We start from the raw sequence: 24828 nt of genomic DNA, 5'->3' as shown, positions 1-24828 counted from the left end.
TACACTAGTTTGTAGGGTTTTATTGAGGGAAACAAAATCAGAACTTTTCCATGGGAAGAGAAAGGGAAGGGGGAAGACAATCTCTTCAATTCTAACATCAACAGAACTGTTTAGGAGATTTGTAATATTTGTCTACTGTCTGATTTATCCTGTTTACTGTATCTTAAACATATGCCAGAAGAAACCTCTCTAAATTTTCAGCCTTTCTCTTTAATTTATGGCTGGATAATCTCCATTAGTTTGAAGGTTGTGTTTGAGTTCTATCAAGAACTTTGATTTAAGAAATCTGGGATAAGAATCTCTTTCCATGTGCATGTAAATTATTCTCTGTGTTTCATCAAAACAGGACTGTGGTGGCTTTTGAATATTCCTTATAATCATTTTCCTTGCAGAACTGTCAGTGTTAATCTGAAAGAGAAAATGACATTACTAAAGAATCACTGAATATATGCAGAGAAAGGGTAAGGAAGATTAAATTTAAAGGGAACTGTACTGTAGGTCTCTTTAGATACCCTCTAATCTAAAATCAGCACCCAACCAAAAACATTGATTGTAGCAGAGTAGATGTCTCCTTAGGAGAGAACTCCATCATTAGTTGACTGCTTGCTCCTCTTCTGGTGTTTGATTTAGTATGAGGTATGTTAGTAACTGAGCGGGGAGCCTGGTCTTTTGGAGACAAGCCTGGGAGGCAGCTGAATTTCCCACTCTGCCCCACATCCTTAATGGAAAAGCCAGTCTGATCCTGAGTACTGTGATCAGTGGAGGTCAAGAACAGTGGTAAAGTCACTACTGCTGGGCCCATATGTAGAATATGGGCCCAAAATTTCAAACCTTGGGGAGGTGAAGTTGTGTATGTGTTTGGTTTGCTCACTACTTCTAGAAAGAATAAGAACTTCTATATAAGATTTGGGCCAATGAAGTCCTGAGGACATGGTTTGCTTGGAGTTGTAGAAGAGGATGTGCTAACTGAAAGGTGCTGACACCTCGCCCCCTTTCCTTTTGCTAAGAGTCATTCCTGGAGCTGGGGTTAGGTCCCCAAAAGGGAAGCCTGGGTTTTGATTTCTAATGAGTCCAAGTAGCTAGAGGTCCACAGTACCAGTGAAAACAAATTGCTGAAATTATTATGGTCTGAGATATAACGAACTCCGTATATCAACCTTGCTTAAGAAAAGTTTTGATTCCTAGAACTCTTCTGAAATCCAGGGTTTGTAACAGATAAATTGAAGCTATGCAAGGTGTCTAAGAGTTAAAAGGTCTAGTGATAGCAAAATATACCAAATAAAATGGAAACTTTTGGTTATGCATCAGCTCATGATAAATTACACTGCTTTTTTAAATTATTTTTGCTTTTTCAGCCTATTTTGTTAGGCCTGAGAGAAGAGCTCTAAAGATGGGAAGTTAGTGCAGATGTCTCTCATGGGTTGGGATCTTGCTCTTCCAGATGAGTTGAGTTGCACCTTTTTAAATGCTCATGAAATTTGAATGCAAACTGTGCTTAAAATCCTCCTGAACCTCTACCTTTTTTGGAGTGCTACCTAGTTCTAGTGAATATCAAGTTCTCACTAGTTAATAGTGAATATCAAGAAAACATGAGATCAATGTGTCCTGAGGACCTAGAAACCATAAAGCCAATGTCAAGACGCAAATACTTACTATTTTAGGGAAAAAAAGACAAAAAACATAGCTTATTTTTAACTGTCCTGATTTAAGCCCTTACTTTTGATTAATGAGTTTGTGGCTGGCAATACTGACATTTCTCTTTTGGAAATGCAAATGTCTTGCTGAGTTTCCTATAGATGCACATGCTAAAAATACATCAGAAAAAGACATAAAAATGCATTGTCTTTCCAATTGGCATTTAAATCCAACTGAGGGAACTTTCAAATTTCCTCAAGTTTTGGATTAGTGAGAGTGGATTAGTCATTTGAAGCATCAACTGCTCTTGGCCTACATTTGGGAGTCTAGCTGAGCTGGGTTTTGGCTTGTCTTTTGGTGTCAACAGGGAGGCTGCGTTTTGAGACTCTATAATAGTTTTATTGTTATGTGTAAAGCAGAAAATAATCTAGCCTGATTTCTTAGTCATGTCAGTCTCCCAGAGGCAGCCGCAGTAAAAGCCAGGAAAGTAACAAACAGGGATAGCTAAAGGTCAGACTGGCTGAGAAGGAATGACTTTTTTATTGTATAGCCACTTGTCGGGGGGGAAAAAAAAAACCAAACACTCTTCTACATTTTATATAGAAATATGCTGTTTGCCCTAAACCTTCTGCTGCTAGAAGCAGAAAGTAATAAATCTGTGTTGGAACCTTCCTTTTAGCCCGTTTTACAAAGGGGGGCAGCACCGGATAGAGTTTTTACTTGTTCATTATGTCTACTCAGAAAGACCAGAGTGATATATACGTGTAGCAATGGTGTAATCTAAAATCTGTTGAAGTGATATCAGTGGCCCCTGGGTCAGATCCTAAAAGGAATAGAACAGATTCCAAGAACTCTGTTCTTAACCTACTTATGCTTTTTGCTCGTGTCCTCAGCAGATAGTTAAATCATTTGCCTTTAGACAAGATTTGAAGGCAGGTATTAAAATTCTGGGTGCAAAGAGTTTGAGGAGGATGAATAGCACCAGTTTTCACTCCCTTTAATATAGGAGATGCTAAGTATCTGTTGTCAGCTACAGTACAGGTCAGGCATTTTTCTCTTAGGGAAATAAAGAGCTCACGTGTCACCTCCTTGGGGTTGAATGTAACTTGTAAAAAGCATCCCAGCCATAGAAATCCTTTTCCTCTGTGATGTTGTCTTCTTGTAGTCTTCACAAACAAGCCAGAATTCTATGTTTTCATCACTGTGCTCTGTCTTCAGGTAGGTATTGTAGATCATAGGCCCATCTGTAAATATTTCAGAAACCAAATTTATATACCACGTATGCCATGCCTTAACTTTAGAGGCCTTTGAAGACAATAGGGATGTTTACAAGGCAGTGTAATTCTTGACTGTGCACCTAGAAATGTTTTTATTAGATGATCTCAAAGTGGGGGATCAAATGCAATAACTAACATCACATCTTCCTGGACAAGCAGAGCTCCCTTTTTAACCTCGGTGGCATTTCACTACGCAGGGGCAGGGCACCACAAACTGTTCTTCCTGATCTCTATGGTCACTGTCAAACACATCTGAGGACTGACAAGTATTCTAAAATTTCTAGTTTTGTACAGAAGATATCTAAGTAAAAAATAAAGATTTTTGGAAAAAGCAATTATAAAAATCCCGCCCCCCCCCCCTTTTATTTTGCTTTTCTTTCTGCTGTAAATGAGTGAAATGAAGCAGTTAGAATGCTCTGCTCAGGAACTAAGTGGTTCTGTACTTGAGGATGTCTTTCAAACACCGGGCAATGGAGTTTGACAGCAGCAGTCAGTGGGTTTTTGGCAAAGATTAAATTCCTGAGGCTACCTTTTGTCATGCCATCAGGCTTGCTTTGTACAGGAGTAGGTGACAGAGTTGATAAAATGCCTCTAGCCAGGAGAACATTTACGAGGCTCCAAGCACTGGAGCAGGAATGGTGCTCGCAGCTGTAACATGTGCTTTCCGAGTAAAAGCTGAGATAGGGACACACTTTGCCTGCCCTTCGAGCAGCTGCAAATCCATCAGTTTGGAGTTTCTGGCTGTTCAGGTGAGTGCACCTTTGCATTTTCCCCCCACACTAGGCATTTAAATGAATTGAAAATCAAGGAATAGTGCCATCTAAGGGCAGTGAGTGGCGTGTTTTAGGAAGGGCAGCACACGAATACTGCTGGAAGCTACAGACAATTTATTTAAAGTAAGCTTTCCTACTGGTGCAGCAGGCTTTTAGTGTTCTAAAGAGACTGAGCACTGCCTGTCCTCCGGCAGCAAGGGAGATGGCATGCCTGCGACTTGTGCTATAACTTTCTCGTGAATGTTTCCTGTTGTGCATTTTCTCCCTCTGCTTTCCCTGCAAACTGTAACGTATTAGGTGGTTTGCTGTTAGAGTTTAAAGAAAAACATTTAGCTTTATAGTTGCTACAGATTCTGTCAGTCTTCTTGCTCTTTGTAGTATGTTTGTAGTTTGAAAATAATGTCAGTCTTTAGGAATAATTTTGAGAGGTTTGTGCAGAGTTGTAACCCTGTACACAACTTTCTTGTCAATAATTTTACAAAAAAGTAATTCAGCAGTGATGTTCCAAATTGCACATGTGTGAAATGTGGGACAGCTCTGAGCCCTGAATGGGGTGGGGGAAGTGGGAGTGGGACGATTGAGATGTGCTACTGCAGCTACGGTTTTTTCTGTATGTTGGGAGTCTGAGTTACCTTCCATGGCATTACGCTGTGTGGATGTACCATTGGCTGTGATGTCTTTGCCACACACAGGAATTCCCAAGTCAGCTTTTCCTTTACTTTCTTCTAATATATATTGCTCTGCAGTGCTCAAAGCGCTGTATAGGGGAAGTGGCAAAGAAACCCACCCTTAGCACCTTTCTCTAAAGAATGACGTGTGAGTGCAGGAATGGCGAGTTTGGAAAAATGCTTAGAACATGCTACACTTACTTTCAGTGTGATGCATGCAAAGACACAGCTGTCCTTCATGAGTTGCATGTAAACCAGCATATGTTGTACTGTGTTACTTCCTGATTTTGCTTCAAGGGAGCGTTTTCCAGTAAACCATCTGGGATACAAGCACACAGTTAGTTACGTTTACTTGTTATCAGCTTTTCAAAAGACTGGGACCATTGTAACACTTCCTCTAAAGACACCCTTTGAAAAAAGGGGAGATTGTTGAAGGATTAGCAGTAGTTCAACGTGTAAAAATTGAAATTACAATATTGAAAACCTGTCTCCTAATTTAAATAAGATCTACATGAAACTTCCACAGGAAAAAACTTTTTTTTTGATGTGTCCTGGATCTTGTGCTTATTGTGCTGAGGCCAGCATTCTTCTTGCTGTGACAAATACAGTTCCATCTCAGGGCACTCCCATGTAATTCATTTGGAAATAATAATTGCTTATTTAAATTGTGCGTAGGAGAAACACAAGGAAAACTCCAGCTTTCCAGATAGTGATTTCTTTAGCACAGGAATTGATTCAATGATATGTAATAATGCTGAGTAGTTTGTTTATGAAGTGTTGATATTTATATTTAGTAGTGAAGTCTTTAGGGTCTCAAGATCTTATTGTAATGTTTAAAGCCCTTTACTAGCTAAACTGACTTCCCAGCTGAGAGTTGAATGTAAGCCCTGAACAGAAGACAAATTGTGAAAGGTTAATACAGTCTTAGTTGTAAGGGACTTCCATCTCTCTCTAGTTGTTTACAATGTGGTATGACACATTATTACTAATCTAGACAGTCCTTGAAGGTGATTAAAATCTGAATTCTTTCTTTCACGTTTGCTATTCTTAAGCAATAATTTCAGTGGCTAGTAGGAGTCTCTGGCCTGATTCCGGGAAAGGGTATGGAAGTAGTGAGGTGAGAGACTAAACAACTTAAGGAAAAACAAATTGAGGGCAAATCGCTCCATTTCAGTGCACGTAGCTCCATTTATACCAACCGATTTTTAAGCATTGCTGTTACAGGACATCAATGCTGGTAACTTGGAAAAAATGCTTATGCTTATATTAGTAGAAGAAAACACAAGGGATGTATTCCAGTGGGTGCTTTCCACTATGCGTCAGCCAATCTTGGGAGGACTTCCCTTCTCTTTCAGTATTTTGTTTTCATATGAGTTACCATTTTTGACAACAGCTATTTAGTAGCACGGGTGGGGGGGAGTATTTATTTAAATTAAAAGGAAAGCTGGTTTTGATATGTGTGCTGCCTGAAGCAGCACGACTTCTGTTGCACAACAGCCATTAGTAGCTTTGTAGCTTTTTTAATTGGTGATCACCAATTTTTAACTTGATATATTTTTCTCTTTCACCAACTACTACATCAGACTTTCCTGATCTGTCTGACCTTACCAGGAGAAATATATACAAACAGAAACTTTACCACTATGAAATTGTGGTATTAGTAACTATTGCCAGTAATTCTTTTTTCGTTCTCATGAGCTACTATCCTCCTCTCTGTATAAACTTAGGAATCATGTGGTTATGGGGAGTCAGAATCTCTTGTCCTCTGGAAGCTTTTTTCCCTTAAACGTTGCTTGTGAGTCATATTCATTGTTACTGACGCAGATAACTTTTCACCTTTGTCAGCAACAGCACTTGTGTATAGAACAAGTGACAATCCTGTCTCACTGAGCATCATCAGTAGGGCCATCATACTTCCATTTCTGATAATTTGTCTTTAGGATTAATCTCTGAGGCAGAAAGAATGCTGCTTGGTGGGGCAGCTGGCACAAAGTAAAACCTTTTTACCTTTTTACTTTCCTTTAAAAAAAATCAGGGAAATAAGAAAGGCAGTAAGGGAAAAGCATCCTGGGCTGTGTGAAAAGCAACGTGAGTGGTGGACTGAGGGAGGTGATTCTGCCTCTACTTCACCCTGGTGAGAACCCACCTGGAGTACTGCATCTAGCTCTGGGGTCCCCAGTACATGACAGACATGGACCTGTAGGAGCAAGTCCAAAGGAGGCCATGAAAACAATCAGAGGGCTGGAGCACCTCTTCTGTGAAGACAGGCTGAGAGAGTTGGGCTTCTTCAGCCTGGAGAAGAGAAGGCTGTGGTAGGACCTTAAGTTAGCCTTCCAGTACCTAAAGGGGCTCCAGGAAAGCTGGCAAGGGGATGTTTACAAGAGCATGAAGGGCAAGGGGTAATGGCTTTAAACTGAAGGAGGGGAGGTTGAGATTAGATATTAGGAAGAAACTCTTTACTGTGAAGATGGTGAGGCCATGGCAGAGGTTGCCCAGAGAAACTGTGGCTGCTCCTGGATCCCTGACAGTGTTCAAGGCCAGGTTGGATGGGGCTTTGGGCAGCCTGGGCTAGTGGAGGATGTCCTTGCCCATGGCAGGGTGTTGGGACTAGATGCTCTTTAAGGTCCCTTCCAACCTAACCATTCTATTTAACAAAACAACAACAACAAAAAACCCCAAACACTGAGTTATTTTAGGGTCTGCATTAATGCCACTTTCGTAGCTGCTCTGGTGACAGTAAATTTCTTGCTGCACTGATTTGCAGTATGATTAAATTTGCTGAAGAACATTATTCAATTTTTTTCAGTGTAATTTTCTCCAAAAATAACTAAGGACTTATATCTGGGACTCCAGAGTTTTAACTGGAAGATGCTGTGCTAGTGTCTTTTGGGAGCTATCATTCACTCACTGAACCATCTCCAGCATGATGGGGTACCCTGGCCACAGCTGTGGGAGAGAAGTCCTTGACCAGGAGGCAGTTCTGGTAAATGCTGTCTGGATTTCTGCCATTTGTTGCACTTTTTTGGGGGGTGAGCTGAAGCTTGCAAACTAAACCTCCACTGGGAATTTGAAGATTTTTGTGTCTCCTACTCAGAGAGCTACATGTGCTACAGAACATCAGAATTTTATCATTACTTACTTAAAACTGGTCCCACGTTGTTCTGCTCTGAATATCTTGCAAAGCCACCAAGTATTTGGACCCATTCTCCTAAACATGGAAAATATGTGAGTTTTAAACCTGCTGTGCTCAGTTCTGGCTATCTTCAATTGCACTTATATTCAGTCTCCATACAGCAGGGATACCACTTCTAGTGGCATTCTTATTTTAGGCATCTAGTCTTGATCTGTGAATCATGGCTGAAGCATTAGACCAAAACATATTTTTGTAACATACGAGAACTTTAAAAAAATAAAATAAATCAAGCTGTCAAATGAATCTTGCTTGAGGGGAAAAATAGAAGTGTTGTTAATTCTTCTTTGCTTCTCCAATTGTGAAAAGGCGTTTGAGCCTGACCCAAAGCAGAAGGAAAACAGGAATCTTTTCCCTCAAAGTTCAACGTGACCTGGATCAGGGATCAGAGCTAAATGTAAACTGGACAACACTGAGTAATTTGAGTGTCTGAGATTAAGGTACTTCCTGGGCAAATATCAGGGTTAAAGTAAATAAAAATTGGTATTAAGCTTGCTTTTGTGTAGATATGATAAAGATATGATATTTATTAGGAATGAGGCAGTCTGGCTTAAAAAAACCCCAATACCCGCCTCCCCCACTCCCTTCCCAAAAATCTTGTGACCTGAAGTATGTTTGTTCCTTCTCTTTTGGCTTTTTAGGGATGCCAAATTCCTTGCAAAGTTTACGTGGGACAGTGGGCAAGTTTGTATAGACCTGCCTGAAATCAAAACAATAGCCTTATACATTATTTACCTAAACTCCCTTTCGTTCCGGTTTGGTTTGACTGGCACACGCTCCTCATACAACCAGTTTTTCCTTCAGACCAAAATATATAATAAAACACAGACCCAGGCTGTATTTCCTTGTGCAGCCTTCTGAACCCATGAAGTTACCACACTTACCTTTAGTTGTATTTTCCTTGCTTCATGACATCTCTGTCTATTTTGACATTGCACAGGAGTCTTACCCAGTGGATTTCCTGCAGGATACTGAACTTCCTAACTTCCCAACTGAGATGCTGCAGGTCCTGCTGCCCTGATGGATTGTTGGTGTCCATTGCCCAGGTCTCACTTTCTCTGAACTGCGCTCTCTGCTTGGTTGCCATGTGACTACCTCTTGTCGACTGTCTCCTTGCCTATTCATTTCATTAGTATCTACTCATCCCACCCTCTGCCTAAAACTAGTCTTTTAAAACTACACAAGATTCCATATTTAACATAAAGTTATGCATTTAAATTCTGGCCCATGCTTGTAGCTTATTACCTTATTACCTTATTTTAGACTGTTTTACACAATGCCCTCTATTTTGTGTGTTTTCATGTTGCAATTGCCAGTAATTCACTGAAATATAAACAAAATACAGCCTTTGTGGCTTTTTTGAAACCTTGAAGAAGCTTATGTACAATGCCTGCTACACAGAAAGGCTCAAGAAGCATTGCATGAAGTAATATTAAGTATTCCAGTTCAGCTACTTCCATCTATATCCAAAATGTCAATTGGTAATATTTTTTTTTTCTTCAGGTGGTTGCTGCATGAAATAACATTTGTATAAGGAAATGTTATTGTTCTGAGGAACCTTTTAAATCTGAGTTAGAGGCTTTAAGCAAATATTGTTCCTCAGGGCTTGTTGAGTATGCACATTTGCCAAGCATACATCCAGGGCTTTGTGGTTCTCTTCTTTGTGTTAGAAACATTTCCTACTAGACCAAGGAACAGAGCATGCTGATTTTTATCTTTTTCAGTGCTGCTTTGGAATGTCATCTTTCAACTGAAGTGTGGTCTAAGCTTAATTAGACTGATGCTGCTTGGTTCTCCTGACAATAGTCTGAGTCTTAAAATGAGACCAGAATAATACACAAAGCTACATCAGGCCCTTGAGCAATTGGTGTCAGGTTTGAATTGGCTAATCTTCACAAATGCCCCTATCAGTGTCCTGTCTTCTGTTGTAAACGATAGGCCACTGACATATTAACTAATTAACACAGCTAACTAGGTTTGGCTCATGGGAGCTGTTTTCACCTGATACATTTAAATAACAGGTGGTATCCTGTTTTTTGTTTTACTCATGATAAGGTTTTATTGCAACCAGGCCACAAGTTCTTTAACCTGTAAGATCTGTGCTTCCTGCAGGTCTTGCAGTCAAAAAAGAAAGTCAAATGGTTACAACATTTTCAGATAAGGAATTGCTTGTCTGATAATACATGAATCTGAAGTCCTGAAGTTATTCACGTCTGTAAAATGTGATCCAGAAATGGTTGTTTAACTGTTGTTATATTTCATGTTGGAAAAATACCAGGAAAATCACGCAACGTACACTTAGATTTTTCAGCATTCTTATGCTGTACCAGTGAAATCTGTAAATGACAATCTCCTAGTTTTTAAGTAGACAGCATAGGTTTCAGCAGAGCTTTCGGTGACAAAAAGCTACATAAAAGTTCTAATTAATTGCTTTCTGCAATGTCATTCAGCTTAGTTTGTACTAAGAGTATTACACAAAATATTTATATGTAAGTAGGGGTAATGTTGTTCATACATCAGAAACATTTCTAAAATAAATACCTTTGCTATTCTGAGATAACTTCACATGCCAAGAGAAAGAGAGGTGTTTCCCTGCCTGTGCTATTCTCTTCTGTTATTATCTCTAAGTACAAAACCTCATACTTACAGAAACTCTTCTTGCATTGTTTCCCTCAGTTAAAAAGTTTCACTTAGTAGTTGCAGTTGTAGGGATAACTTCTGCAATTTCTTTACCTGTTTTTTTTCTTCATTATTTTCTTTTAGTGTAGATGCTCTTAACATCCTTTGGCTGCATCTGTGCTGCTCATATTAGTGCCTGACTCCTTTCTTATACATACCATGGGCAAACAGTGGCTGTGGTTTCTGTCAGAAAAAGTTCAGGACTGATGCACCACTGATAGAATCTGTTTGCTCTGAAATTATCTTGACATCTCCACTGATCAACTGTAACAAAATGAAGCAGTGTTTTACTTCATTGAAGTCTTGCATGTATTGTCCAAGCTTTGTGACTAATATTTTCCATCCCTTTATCGAAGTTTTTCATATTAAGTCTAAAGTCTACGTTGAGATGGGACAAAAGGCGGAAGTACCATTGCACTAACCTTGGGTTTCATCCTCTTACAGGCAGCATTATGAAATAAGTGCTTCAGACTGCTGTGGCAGAGTCTTTAATTCCTGCTCTGACCAATTAGCGTGACGTTTTCATATGCTTCAAACTGGGTGACTTGGCATCGCAGACCACCTGAGTGATGTCAGAGCAGCACTTTCTTTAAACTTGTATGAGGACCTCTGTCACTTTTGTCATAGCTGTTGCCCAGGTTATGGCCTCATTTTAAATTGGGACTCAAGCTGTCTACGTTTCACTTACCCTTCACTAGCTAAGTGTTTCTAAGCAGCCATGCAGTGCACTAACACTGAAGTTGCTCTCTCCATGCAAGTGGTCAATGTGTTTATAGTGATACTGTGGCTTTGGGAGTACAGACTAGCTCAAAATGAGGTAGATTAGTTGGAGATGGGGAGAAAACCAATACATTTCTACAGGGCTTTCTGCTATTTTCAGGGGTAGTCATGATCTCTGGGGATTTGCCAGTGTCTACAAGGTACAGAGTGACATTGTCAGGAGGGAGGGGTTGGTCTTCTCTCTGTTCCGCCTGACAACCCAGCTATGTATGGTGTGCAATGTTTCTTTCAACCTTATCTCTCTGGTTTGACTCATCTATCTTTGTCCCTTACAATGCCTCCTAGGCAAAGCATGAACTGCATAGTATTTGAACTTAAATTGATGTTTGAGCCTACAATAACATAGTACACATTTATTTTATTGCAGCTCACCCTACTGGTGTACAGACCTAGTGTAGAAGGATGCACATCCACTTTCCAGCAGTCATGATTCTGCTGGGCAGGAAATGCATGTGGTATGTGCACACCTACACCACAACCGGGTGCCTGAGCAGGGCAGGGTGAGAGCCTGCCCGTAAGGAACTCCCCATGGGACCTGTCCTGTGCTTATAGAAAGGAAGGAACAAATCACTACTTGATCTATTTTCTATCAGTCCTATTTAACGACCCCCAAACAAGAGAATAAATGTGACTCGGGAAAAGCTGCATAATAAGAATCCTGATTATGTGAATGGTCTCCACTAGTGACTTGAACCAATGTTTAACCATTTGATTTACATATATTCTTGTAAGAACCTTGTGTGCATACCTATGTACGTATGGAAGTTCTTTTGCAATGGCTTAAATATATCTTATTTTTACAATACTTTATTGGCATTAAAGGATAGATCATCTAAAATCTGAGTATTGAAGCTATTAAGGGCTTTTTTGCTTTGTTTTCTATCAGGACACTGCATATGAGATCATCTCTCTGTAAACTTAAACTGTGCAATGACTGCACAGTTCATATACCTTCTGTGACTCTGTTCATACACCTTCTTTTACCCATTACATACATTAAAAACTGTGCAATGTTGCTTAAACTTGGAATAAACTTGTTTGGTTCTGTTTGCCCTCCCTAAGCTTCTTTTTACTATTAAGCTGAAGAAAACATTTCTCCAAACATCCTCTTGACTTGTAAGGATATTTAGGTGCAGGACTTGTTGCTTTGTCTGTAGTTTTGTTGTTTCCTTGCCCGTGCTTTTAGGTGCCATTTGAAATTCAATGTGTATCCGCAGGGATTTAGAATTTCCTGAGTGCCTTCACAGTGGGTAGGTGACTGGCTAGCAAATCTGTCCCTGGATCAGTGAAGAGGAACTGTAAAACCAGAGAACCTGGCTGGCTGGGAAGCCCTCAAAGACTGAGGGAGGCTATGGATGTGTTCCTGCCTGCACTCTTTGTGCATCCCAGCCACTCATATCTCCCCACTCTCAATGGGACTGCTACTATCCAAATGTGTTGCTACTTTATTAAATTTGTTGCAGATATGACTTTGCAACTTGTTTCTATGAGTCAGCTCCTTTCTACTACCATTCTTTTATAGCTTGATGCGCAGAATGTTACCTTTCTACTGCCCTTTCCAGAATATTTAGAGGCCACAGAAGAAGGTGTAGTTGTTAACCAGGTGTGCTGCTTCACTGAAAAATTGTGATTGAACCTAAATCGTTCCTCTCGTTACACAGATATTCCACTAGATGGCATCTAGCATCACCAGGAAGAAGACTTTTGTGTACATGAGTTCAAACTGTGGTCTTATGAAGGTGGATGTGGGTGCAGGCTCTGGGGAAACCCTCTGCAATTAGTCTGAAGGAATGGTTTCATCTAATCTGGGCAAGGAGTGTCCTTCAGAAATGTGAGGTGCTGAGTAAATGCTGAACAGGATCATTAATGTGGCTTTTGATAATGTTCTTGTTCCTTTGAATTTCTTCTACATATATGGGTGCAGAACAACATTGGGGTTGAGGGTGTGTACTATATAGGAGCCAATTTTTGCTTGGTTCATTCAGTGGTTGAGCTGAACATGCTTTTCAGAAAGATAATAATGAGAAAAGTTAAAAAGCTGAAGTATCAAAATGGGTGAAATAATTACATCATATCAGAGCTGCTGAACACTTCAATAGTTCTGGCCTGTTCTAGGAATTAATAAGTTTACTTTAAGGTAGTTTAGACCATATATGTTGGCCATCTTGATTGCAACAGGATAACGGTTCCAGGTGAATTTTTAGTCTCATATTTCCTTTTCTGTTTTCTTGTGTTCACTCACCTCATAGCATCTTTGTTAATTCTCATGCCTTCTCTTTATTCTTTTCTCTTGCCCTTATATTCATTCTTTCCTACTTGTGTTTCTATTTTAATGCTCTTGTGCTCAATAAACTTCTCACCCACCTACATCTCTTTCACACTAGTGAACATGGAAGTACTGTCTGTCTCATTCTCTGTGTTGTACCCATTCTTTCCACCTACCCACATACTCCATTGCTTGCACAGTGCTACCCTTTCTCCTGCAGCACACCCACGCATTGGCATTCGTGAATGTGGGAACGCTGCTTGCTGGGGCTTGCCTGTTACTCACATTTCTGATGCTATGTCTTACAAAAGACATGTAAATAGGAGCACTGAGGATGTGCACAAACATCTAGGGCCAAGCACAGGAAAAGCAGTAAAACATTGAGGCCTTTGTTAACCTTCAGGAGAGCACAAAGTGGATACTCTGATCTAGTTGCTACTCATCCTCATTGCTGTATGAGTGAGCATAGTGTACTTATTACAGCTATTGAGGTTTCTGGAGGACAGTCCTGTTTATCTGGCTACATCTTACTCAGTGGCTTTGATCAGGTTCTGTTGGGATCTTTCTTGATTTTAACTTTTCTTAATGCTTTTGCGTATTCAGTGATGATCTGCTCCCAAGGCAACAGGGAGCAGTGTCCAGAGGTTCAGCTCCTTACTGTAGTCCACAACAACGAAGAAACTGTCTGCAGCTATACAGATGATGAAGTAGTTTCTGTTTCTGGGTAGAAGTAGGCATGATCTAATTGTAGTTACTAACTTCATTAATTTGAATGATCTCTATACTCATGGTTTCAGGTTTTATCAAGGCTGGACAAATCTTACATGGCCTCTGCAAATTTTGTTAATAATCATCTGATGAGTGAAACAGGCTGAAGTCTAGATAGCACTTCTGAAAACCCTAACTCAGTTGTATACCATGACCTTTCTCTTCCCCTTTTCATTTTCCAAAAGCTGTGATGTCACTGTGTGAGCCTCATTAGTCTGTAACCATTGAAGTAGAAAAGGAAATCATGTGACTGGAAGCTTGGACTAGTTTTTACATGAACTTTCAACCCTCTCGTTCAAGGAGGCTTCAAAGAGTTGGGTACTGTGGTTTGGGTACAAAGCACCATGTGCCCTTAGCTCTCTGTCAGACTCTGCATACACACTTGTATAAAAGCACAGCAATAAAGAGGACTATGTGCTTATGCCTCCTGCCAGTGTACTCATTGTGAAGATGTCAGTTGTCCATCTTGAAGTTGTTTTAATGTAAAGTGACTGGTTACAGTTTGGTCCAAGTCGATTGGAATATTTGACTGTGTTAGTCCAGCCTCCCCATCCAGGTGTTTGTTTCTGCACATGAACAACTAAGTACTGGTTGGACTTTGGGTTTTGTTTGAACACCCTGAGCGTGTTCATTATTTCCTCAGACTGGCAAGAACAAGTATGTTGTCTTGCTCAAACTTGTGTCTGTTTAAATGCTGTTCAATAGCAAGGGCCTTCTCTATCTCTAAAGCTGCCTTCTTGACTGTCATGGCTGACAAACCACTTGCTACGGTAGACAGAGTACTGACTTTTTCCATAAGCGGTACTGACATTTTCCATAACCCATTCATGGGTTACTGCTATTATGCAAAGAGTGTTTATTGTCTTTTCTTTTTAAAGCTTGTCCTCTAATAGCAGAATTCCTCTGACCACTGTAACTTGAAGAAAATAAAAACCCCATGCACAACCCCGTGTTTCTCTAATGATGTCAAGTGTGTAGGCAGTTGTATTGTCATTTTAGTACTTTGGCTGTATAACAAACTCTGAAGAGAAGCATTGCTAGTCTGCTCTGTTTCTCTCTATGCACAAGTCTAGAGTGAATCCTGAAAAGTTTACACTTTTACATTACATTTTTTACACAGGCTGTTTTTTATTTTAGTAGTAGAAGGGACCAAGTGAAAGCTGGTCACCAAAGTAACTTAGACAAGTGCTTTAAAGTTGTGTGCTGCTTAGGCTGTTCAAAGAAATTGAAGGGAAGTGCTTAAGAGAATTTTAATGTTGATTATCTGTGGGGTCTTTCATCTTTGGGCTGTTCTGAGAAATGAGGGGCAATGAGTTTATTTCCAACCTAACATCAGTTCTGGTTGATGTAAATCTCCTTTTCGCGACTAAAACCTTTTGAGGTGGTATTTATCCAAACAAAGCCAGGGGATAACCTTAACTCCTCTCTGACTTTTTCTGAGCACACCAGAAAAATTTAAATCATCCAATGAATATTTAAGCAATGATTTGTTTTGCAATTTCTGGCCATATTTAATGACTAAAGACTTAATTTCAGAAAGCCTCATTTATCGACATTATGCTCTCTGATACAATCAACCCATGCCTCTGAATGGAAGATGAGAACATCTAATTTTTCCACCTATTGTCATCTACTTTTGCTTTTCAAACTTATTTCACAATGATAAAGATTGCATCCGGAAAGCCTGTCACTCAGAATGTGGGCAGGGACGGGTGACACTTAGGGGTCTAAGGTGATGAATTTGTACTAATCATCACCACTTCAGCTTTAATTTCCTTCCTGCTTCACAGCACATAATGTCAGGATGTTTCTCATGACAGGCTTTCATAAATGTCCTTTTCAATATATGTGAGAGAATGATACTATGCTATATATACTTCTAGTTCTTTTGGGGATAATATTAAAAAGATCTATTTCAGGGGGTACATTTAGAGAATGTTTTACAAAATGGAGAGGTTAGTTGTCTTCATTCACATTCAGGGACTGCTGGACTCTTGAGTCGTCCTGTAAACTTCTCTCTGCAGCATTGAGAAGGTAACTCACTTCAAAAGTACACCTGAAGGTGGTGCCATGGTTGATTTTCATCCTGAAACACCGACAAACAATCAAAGTGTTTCCTTCAGGGGTGGGGCATAACACTTAAGTCTGAGTCACTACTGTCAAATCTTAAAGTTTCTCCATGCACTGCATCCTGTTTTCCTATATTGATCTGTAGCTGATGGTCAATCTGATTCAACTGTTTTCCTCAGAAGGGAAAAAAAAGCCTTTGATACACATAAATATTTGAGTAGGTGTTGCTTGACGGTCAGAGCCTGATTGTTCTGGAAAGTTTTGCCAATTATCTGATAAGTAACTCAGTCTAGCATATGTTGAGAAAGGAGAGTTTTCCCCAGTTGCCCACTAATTTATTCACAAGATAGTAAATAGAGCTTGAATTCACACATTTCTTCTTTGAGTATGGGAAGTTTCCAGGGAGGCACAGTTTCCATACTTGATGTGTAGAGGCTGCCATGCTGGGCAGGGCACAACCCACAGCTGTGAAACCAGTCTGCAGTACCAAGGCTATTTGTGTGCAGGGGTGAGGGCAGGAGGAGGTGAATAGGAAGTCTCAATTGCACTTGATGTGGTGCATGTGCCTTAAAAATGAACCAAAGGTCGCAGAAAATATTGAGTCCTCAATCTCCCTGATCTGTGTGTTCTGTTTTTCCTGAGTCCAATGAACTTACATTTAGGCAATATTTCATCAAAGTAATTTGCTGCAAATTAAGTGCTGTATACTGCATTTTGAAAAACAAATTTTGAAGAAATAATAAAAATACCCCTCTCTGGAGTGTTTTAAAGCACGTAAATGCTCCTAAGTGTCTTAAAATACTGTAAAAGTTGTTTCAGTTGTACCATTGAACTATTACTTATAGTTTCTTCCTTTTATAAAGTAGATTAGTATGGACTGCACTATAAATTGCTATAAAATAGTTCCAGATCTTCTAGACCTTATTTAAACAACCAGCTTTGTATAGATCTGCTGTAGCAACAGATATACAATGCTGGGCTTATGACAGCATCCAAGAGACAGCTCTGAACTTCTGCTACGCTGTTTAATGCTTGGTGAAACAGGGTCATGTTGCCAGGGACACCGGAGTGGGCTAGAATATCTCTGGAATTAACAGTCTGGGTGGTTGACCTTTGTAGTGGCTTTCAGGTTCCTTCAGCAAAAGGCTTGGGGAAGTACTGCAGTTGGCTTGTAAGGAGTGGAATAGTTTCTTTTTGAAAACAAACCAAAAAACCCCAGCAACTTTCCCTTCTTATGCTGTACCAAATCATGAACCAGGTAGAAGTGGTTGTGGAAAAGAGTGAAAGTCCCTTTGTCTTTGCTCCTCAGATCTGGGTTTTAGTGGTTCTGCATAACACAAGTGGTTGGTGTGCTCCGAGAGCTGTGTTAGTCTCTTCTATAGGTAAGTATAGCCGATTTTCAGAAAGTCCCAATCAGTGTGTTGTAGTGTCACTTTGTCACCCTTCCCTGTTAGGGTGGATGCAGTGACTCTTTGCGGGGGATGCAGGCTGCCTGACAGTGTCTGTGAGCACCTGAGCAGCTGTGGTGGTTGCACTCAGCCTTTAGTGAAAAGATTTACTCTGCCTGGCGCAGTCACAGGGTGTGGGGGACAGGCAGTGACACTGGCTAGCTCCTAAAGTGAGCAGTGGCAGCTGCAGCACCCAAAACCATGGCACAACTCCAGTCTGTCTTCTCCTTTTCTTTCTACCTGCCTCTGAGGTCTGTGTTGAGTTGGAAACACACATCCGCCTGTTACCCCACCCAACAGTCTCCCCAAGACTACATGAAACCACTTCTCATCAGCTAACCATACCCTGCAATGTGATTTTAGTCAGAAATTTCATACAGGTGTTTGACTAAATCACTGTACAGTTCCGAAACTGCAGAGGGAGTAAATGAAGGCTGGGCTCATACTAATTTAAGGGATTTACAGTCAGAAGACTAATATTACTTAAAGTCATTGTCTGTTTAGAGGGTACCTGATATTTTGTACTTATCTTCCACCCTCTGTTGAGGCTGAAGCTACGCAGACAGTGACACTTGCTCCATGTTAACTGTATCAGAACAAGCATGAGGATGCCCGTCGTGTGGGAGATCCAGTTGTCCCTACTTTACATGAGTTAGACTTAGTTCTACTGATCCTGGAAGATTCATTCATGTGAGAGACCCAAATTGAGAGTAGTTGACACTGGTTGAGGAGTGTTCGTGTTTTGCAGTCAGAGTGCCTCAAGTATACGTGATTAACAAAAGGAAAATAATACTGCAAGACCAGATTCTTTTGTTCTGCAGTTGCTGGCCCTGAAAGTAAGAAGATGGGATTTGCAGTGGCTTTCAGCCACAACAGTAGGTGATGGTGAAGTTGGCAGCAGCTGCCACTTAACTATGTTCCTTCTAGCAGAGCTGAAGCTTTGGTCCTCCCTTGAAGGTCCCAAGGTCCCCAAAGGGTGGCACTGTGAACACAGTCTGGTCTCCCCAGCAGGTGACGTCAGTGGGTTTACAGCTTCTCCATTGGGTACGGAATAAAGGAGTGTGCCTGACTAATCTCGTTATTTTCTAAAATGGAAAATCTGCTAGGCTGAGAGCAGAATCTTTCATCACCACCCATGTGATATCTGCATCTCATGATGGTAACTCATTAAGACCAGGCCACACTTTGATTTATTTTCATATGAGCTCTAGTGTCACAAGGTCTTAAACACTTCAGATTTGAACCCATGTTCATAGTTATGTAGTTCAAGTGTAATTACAAATATCCTTTTTCTTTAGTTCTCATCACTCCCCACCGTGATATCAGCTACTCATACTGCATATTTCAGAGTAAATTCAGTATAACACTTGCCATGAAATGAAATTACCTTTGATGCTAGTATTGGTATTGTAAATAGGAGTCTGTGTATTCCCCAAATTAGGTTGAGTAGTACTAATATTGCAAGGAATGTGACTGCTAGTGAGTCTCACCAGTTACTGCCTCTCTACATAAGCAAACATGGGAGATGTGCAGTGCTCAACAGATCACCAGCATTGAAGTGGATTGAACTGTGGGGTCAGTGATTAAATGCTTTCTATTTTCGACATTTGATTCAGGTGCCGGTAGCTCAGAGGACTCTGAAAAACAGGAAGGAAATTTAGACCTTTGATTTCTTTTTGAGGGGTCATGAGGATGGTTCTATATAGGTCAGGATCACCTACTCCAGATAACTGTTGTGCAAAATGGATAAAAAGAGAGGAAAAAGTGGTGCATAGAAAATTAGTACTTGGATTAAGGAGATGGGAAGCAGTGACATATCAGGACAGAAGGGAATTGTGTTTCAATACTTCAGCAATTATGACAGAAAGATCACTTATAATATGTAAAATGACCATAAAACTTTATTTTTAAGTAGATTTAATTGAGGAGTTGCTAATTATTTTGTAATAAATTAAACAGAATTTGCTACATACCTGGCTGTTGAATACAAACAGTAAAAGAACAGCTTATACAATTCTTACATAATTTAAAATATATACATTTTAAGACATGACAATTTAGAATATATTTACATAGCATCATGGAGCTGCACTCACACTTATTAACATTTCACAGATGAATCAGTCTTGTCTGGGCATTTTCCTGGTATGCACAAAATTGTCAGTCATCCTTGGTTTTCTTCTGAACTTGATAATCTTTTCCCAGCACTCAGTCTCCTACTCTTGTACTTCTTAATAGCAGTTCTTTGGGCTCTAAGAGCTGGTTCAATGTTCACAGTGTAGTTCAAACAACAAGTAGTATCCATATCCTGTCTTGACTCCATAGCATCTGGAAGGGGAGGATTTTCTCCCTGTGCTGCTCTCACCCCGTAACAGTCTTGCCAGGTTTTATCCTGTGTTCTCTTGGCTGTGGAGGTGTTTGCATCTCCCTTGTACTACCCCTCCCAAGGCAGGGGTTCTCCTTGCTGAGATCCAACCACCCTGAAGGATCTCTTCACAGGACATTTGACAGTCTACTTAGCTCTTCACTGCCTGAAACACCTCATTTGGAACTGTTGATTTGCAGCTGGTTCAGAAGGTTCAGGTAGGCTTTGGATTTCAAAAATCTGGGGTATGAATCTCTTTCCATGAGAATGTACACACTTTTCTGGGCTTCATCAAAACTTGTGAGAGTTGGGTCTTGAGCCCTTTTCGCTGTTGCTTCCCTCATCTGATAGTCAATATTGATCTGGAAAGTGACAAACAAATGCCATTGACATCTTTAAAAATGTGCTCTCTATAACGACATGGCTTTTTGTCAATAAATTTGCAACCTTAGAGGTCAATGTGATAGTTCAATGTCAGAACTGCAAGATGAGGAAACTTTAATGCTTATATCCCAGTCATGAGTAAAAATTGCTACTCATAGTAGAAATGCAATTTCTTATGGAGCCAGAAGTAATGCAACTCAACAATGAAGTAAGCAGAGGAACAACCTCCAATTAAGCATCCAATTAAAACAATAGAAGAAATCTTGCATAGAATGAGAGTCTTCAGTTTGAAATAAGATCAACATACTTAATTCTCTGGAATGTCCACATATTTTAAAAGACAAGAAATATTCCACAGCCCTCCTGCTAGGAGGGTTTTCTAAGTATCCAAGTCCAAACACCAGCAGTAATTCAAACTGGGCTCCCTCAGAGAACAGCAGCATGTGCTGAGCTGCTGGTGCCTCTGCTGAGCTTCTGCTAGCAGAGCTCCCAAGTACTGGCCGTAACGTGTGACTCTACTTGTGAGATCTGATAACCTCATGACTGAAGACAGCAATGATGCAAGTACACTCATAAAAACATGTCATCTTCCTTTAACTGAATGAACATATGAGCATCTCAGTGGAGCTAGACTTCTATCTTCTGATTTTCCAGAATCCTTGTACTTTAACACTATGGAGATTAACTTTTGTACATACCTGTTTAATAGCATCTGACTGAACAAACTCCTCATAAATCCTCTCTGCTTTGCCATGTAAGTGATCAGACTTGGTTTTCTTGTAATCCTCACAAGCCAACCAGAACTCAATGTTTTCCTCACTGAATTCTGACTTCAGGAACTCCCGAAAGACGCCTTGACCACCTAAAGCCAACACAAATACATCATCATATATAACATGATATTTGTCACCAGGGAGGATAAAATAAATAGCAGGAGTTGTATAAAATCTGTTATAAAATCTTGCCAAAATACAGTTATTCCCCCCTTCAAAATACTACAGGTACTCTGATATTAAGGGTGAAGTGAGCCTTCCTATGATTGGTGTTTCTAGATCTAGATCCTGGGTACCAAAGTGTGTGAGTATATTCTAGTCTTCCCTAAATTGATTGTCTTAGGGTACAAGTGGAGAGATAATTCCAAGTTCAACTGATGTGTTATGCAGGGACAGAAGATTGATCATAAAGCACTAAATTGAGCTATTTGGGATTAATTTGCTGTGCTGGGAATAGGAAATGGAAGGAAAATAACCCCCCAACTTGGAAGTAAAACTGAATACAGTAGCTGTGTTACACTAGACCTGTAAATAACTGAGAGGCAACTTGCAAGCCATTCTCTCTGACAGTGTTTGCAGGGTGCAATGGCTTTGCCTGTCTAGGAAGATTAGACAAAATTTTGTCCTCAGACTAAGAGTGAAGCCATAGTGAAGTAACAGACTTACTTTGGCTGGCCAAGAGCTTTTCCAAAGACTGGGACCACTGTATTACTTCCTCTGCAGAAAGCCTAAGATAACAGGAGAGAGAAAAGACTTTAGGCAAGAAACCACATGGTTTTGCTCACATGTTTATAGGAGACAAGTTTTATACTTTATTAATCAATTCTAGGAACATGTACCAGGTACTTGGCAAATGTAGGTCTTTCTCATAATTTGAGATCCCGGAGACAAACCCACACCAAGAAAAATAATCAGAGATGGAAAAACAAGAAACTATGATGTTGTCCTGAATTCTGCTCTCAGAGAGATGAGTTTTCACTGTAGCTATAACCAAATAGTTTTCTATTTGTACTTCTATTTCCATATTCCTGAAGTAAGAATGGTAGTATCCCCACTCTTCACTCAAGTGTGAGGATGATGCTTCACATCACTTCTTGCAAATCTTTACAGAAGGTTTACAATGTCCCTCTGAAGAAGAGATATTTAACTGGAGTATCTTCTCCATCACCGTTTGGTGCAAACATATACTCATCACTAAGTAAAAATTATTGACTCTGGGAATAATTTCTATGTTCTAATGTTCACCTCTCTTGTATTTTGGAAATTCTGGGCATTATTATAATATTTATTGTTCTGGAAGTGGTTTGGAAATTATTAGTTTATATTAGCTAGCTACAGTGTATTTTATTATAACAGTGTATCTCAGTACTTACATGACATTTCTGGAGTTTGAAGTCTTGATCCCAGATTCAAGATGTGGTACCATGCACTTCAAATAGTTTTTGAGATCTGCACCACTGAAATCAATTAACAGACATTTTTGTAATCCATTAAAATCGCAGTTCCTTTGCAATTCCACTTAAATTTCTTAAAACTTTTAAACCAAGGCAGACAGTTCCATCCTACATCTGAAGTCTGTGAGGTTACATATCCAAGTAATATTTTGAAAAGACTAAGATGCTCCCGGTGAATCCAAATTCTACTGATGATTACTTAAGGGAATCAATTCATCAGTATGCATCAGCTCAAGCCATTTTAAATGATGCTATAGTCCTGGGCTTTGAGCATGCACTGTATTTAGCCTGAAACACGGTGCTAATTCTTAAGCCCCGAGATTCTAGCATTATTTTCACTTCTAAAATATTAGTGTTTATACTAAGTTGTATATACTTACAAAGTCTTTTGCTTCTTTTTATGGATTTTCTCTTCTGCAAGCTTGCAGTCTTCTTTTCTATTTAATTCAGTCATGTTGTGGGAAAAAAACAGTCCTGGCATTTTAGTCTATCGTGAAGCGGCTCTGCAACGATAATCCTCCAAGCGCCAAATGTCAGTTCGCTGGCTCTGCTACCGCCTTTTATTGACGCAGGCAGCCCTGCTGGTTGGTGTGAACAGATCTGTTTATCATGTCTCCTCACCACAAACTCTGGAAGTTCCCCTTTTTTCAATGCACAGTGACGTGAGTCTTTTGAGAAAGAAAACAGACAGGCCGTCTCGTGGTTGAGGCTAAACCGGATGAGACTGAATCGCCTCGCGTTTGTTTTCTGTTGTGTTGTTTTTTTTTAAAAAAAAAAACCTTAAAAAAAAAATACCCTCTAGAACTTTGAATTCTTGTCCCTTTCTGATTGGTACGTTCAAATCAGAAGCATTTCTTGGCTTTATCAAGTGGCCTGTAAATACATGACAAAATTCACCTGCTGCATTGCCTCTGTGCTCAAGTCTCATGCTTCACAGTTGGTTAGGTGGGTTCAGGGGAATATCAGAAAAAAGAACTTTTAATATATTCCAGTGTTAAAGCTCCATATGCAACAAGCTATTTGCAAGTCACCAGTTGCTCTTCAAACTAGAAAATTATGGCAGAGGAATCTTATTTGTTTAGACACGTGTTGCAAAATTGTTTAAAAGTTATATTTATAGGAAAGTGGCTTTAAGCAGCAAAAATGTATTTAATTTGCTTTAATTTTTTCCAATCCAAATCACTTGGACACTGTTGTGTGTTTCAGGAATGCCTCTAATTTTAAATGATTTGGCATGAATCAAGATTGATTTTTAGTTAGAGCTGTTATTTGTAAAGACAATGTGAAAATTACAGTTTGTTTGAGGGAGGTTTGCATTCTTTGTATACACTTGAGTTCCACTGCGAAAAGAAACCATGGATGCAAAGCACGATGAAGAATTAATTATTTATCTGTCTAAATTGATGATCTGGAGGTTTAAGTATTTAATCTGGTCCCCAGGCATCCCAATTTCTACTTGTTTGTTGGATTTATTTTCTGGGAAGTTCTTAAGATTTTGTCTTATTGAGTGATATTTACAGCATTGATTACTTATAAATAGCTCATGAATTATTTGTACAGGGCTGCATATGATTATGGTAACTAAGAATTTGTTCATGTTTCATGATGGACTGTGATACAAAGGATTCAAGGAGCCCAAAGGTGCCTGCAGACAGATGTGCGTGTAAAGTCAGACAGTCTGCATTAAGGTGAGGGTGGTTTTAACCACAGGAGTTTACTGATGTCCCCTGAATATTAGAGGTGACATCAGTGTGTCTGCATAGGCTGTACTGCAGGAAACATTTATCTCTACACTATCAGGTAAACACTGGCCTTTGTAAAGCACAAGTATTTACTATCACCTGAGTGAGGCTAAAAAGGAAGGAAGAGATGTTATCAGCGCCATACTTGTTCTCATACCTAGTTTGATGGGGGTTATGTTCTCCCCCCTCTGTGTCTCTCTGTATTTCTTCAATCATTAGCTGTTCTCAGTGAATTACTGCCAGGATTATAGGGATTCTGCATCCAAACCTTTCTCAGAAGGCTGTAATAAAAGCATTAAAGGCAACAGCCATGAATTACAGCAAGGGAAAGTCCCTATTCCCTACTACATCTCTCTCGAGCCTCAGACTAAAAGGTGGGGGTATGACGTGTTGTACTTATAATTGCAAGCAGGTATAAGTAAGCCACCCATTAGGTTCTGTGAGTCTGAGAGGGGCTAGAATTGCTCCCCTGAAGAACAGGACATTTGCTTGTTTGTGCCTGTGGACAGTGTGGGACTGTTGGCAGCTGTTTACCAGACAAGTAATGTCTGTTCTC

At 39.9% G+C, this 24828-nt stretch overlaps 2 protein-coding genes across 3 annotated transcripts; both read right to left on the bottom strand.

Annotated features, from left to right (window-relative positions):
* Positions 1-210: 210 nt before the first annotated feature.
* On the bottom strand, positions 211-13450 carry RGS13 (regulator of G protein signaling 13; the record flags this gene model as incomplete). The annotated part of the gene is given in 6 exon segments (XM_084266307.1): positions 211-408; positions 2714-2718; positions 2721-2879; positions 4700-4761; positions 7493-7561; positions 13371-13450. Coding segments are annotated over 6 exon segments (573 nt in total).
* A 5987-nt stretch (positions 13451-19437) lies between these two features.
* RGS1 (regulator of G protein signaling 1) lies at positions 19438-23048 on the bottom strand. 2 transcript variants are annotated; one of them, XM_084266187.1, is made up of 5 exons: positions 22911-23048; positions 22450-22533; positions 21743-21804; positions 21002-21165; positions 19438-20281 (listed from the first exon to the last, which is right to left on the bottom strand). In XM_084266187.1, the coding sequence occupies exons 1-5, from the start codon at positions 23009-23011 to the stop codon at positions 20096-20098; spliced, it is 597 nt and encodes a 198-aa protein (XP_084122313.1). In that variant the 5' UTR covers positions 23012-23048; the 3' UTR covers positions 19438-20095. The 2 variants fall into 2 exon arrangements, with proteins under 2 accessions (XP_084122313.1, XP_084122314.1); XM_084266188.1 differs by lacking the exon at positions 22450-22533 and having other exon boundaries at positions 22911-23041.
* Positions 23049-24828: the final 1780 nt, after the last annotated feature.

Source organism: Gallinula chloropus (genome assembly GCF_964237585.1).
Source record: "Gallinula chloropus genome assembly, chromosome: 6".
In the NCBI taxonomy this organism is placed as follows: Eukaryota; Metazoa; Chordata; class Aves; order Gruiformes; family Rallidae; genus Gallinula; species Gallinula chloropus.
Note: the sequence above shows the minus strand (reverse complement) of the source record. Positions and strands in the feature narration are given on the sequence as shown.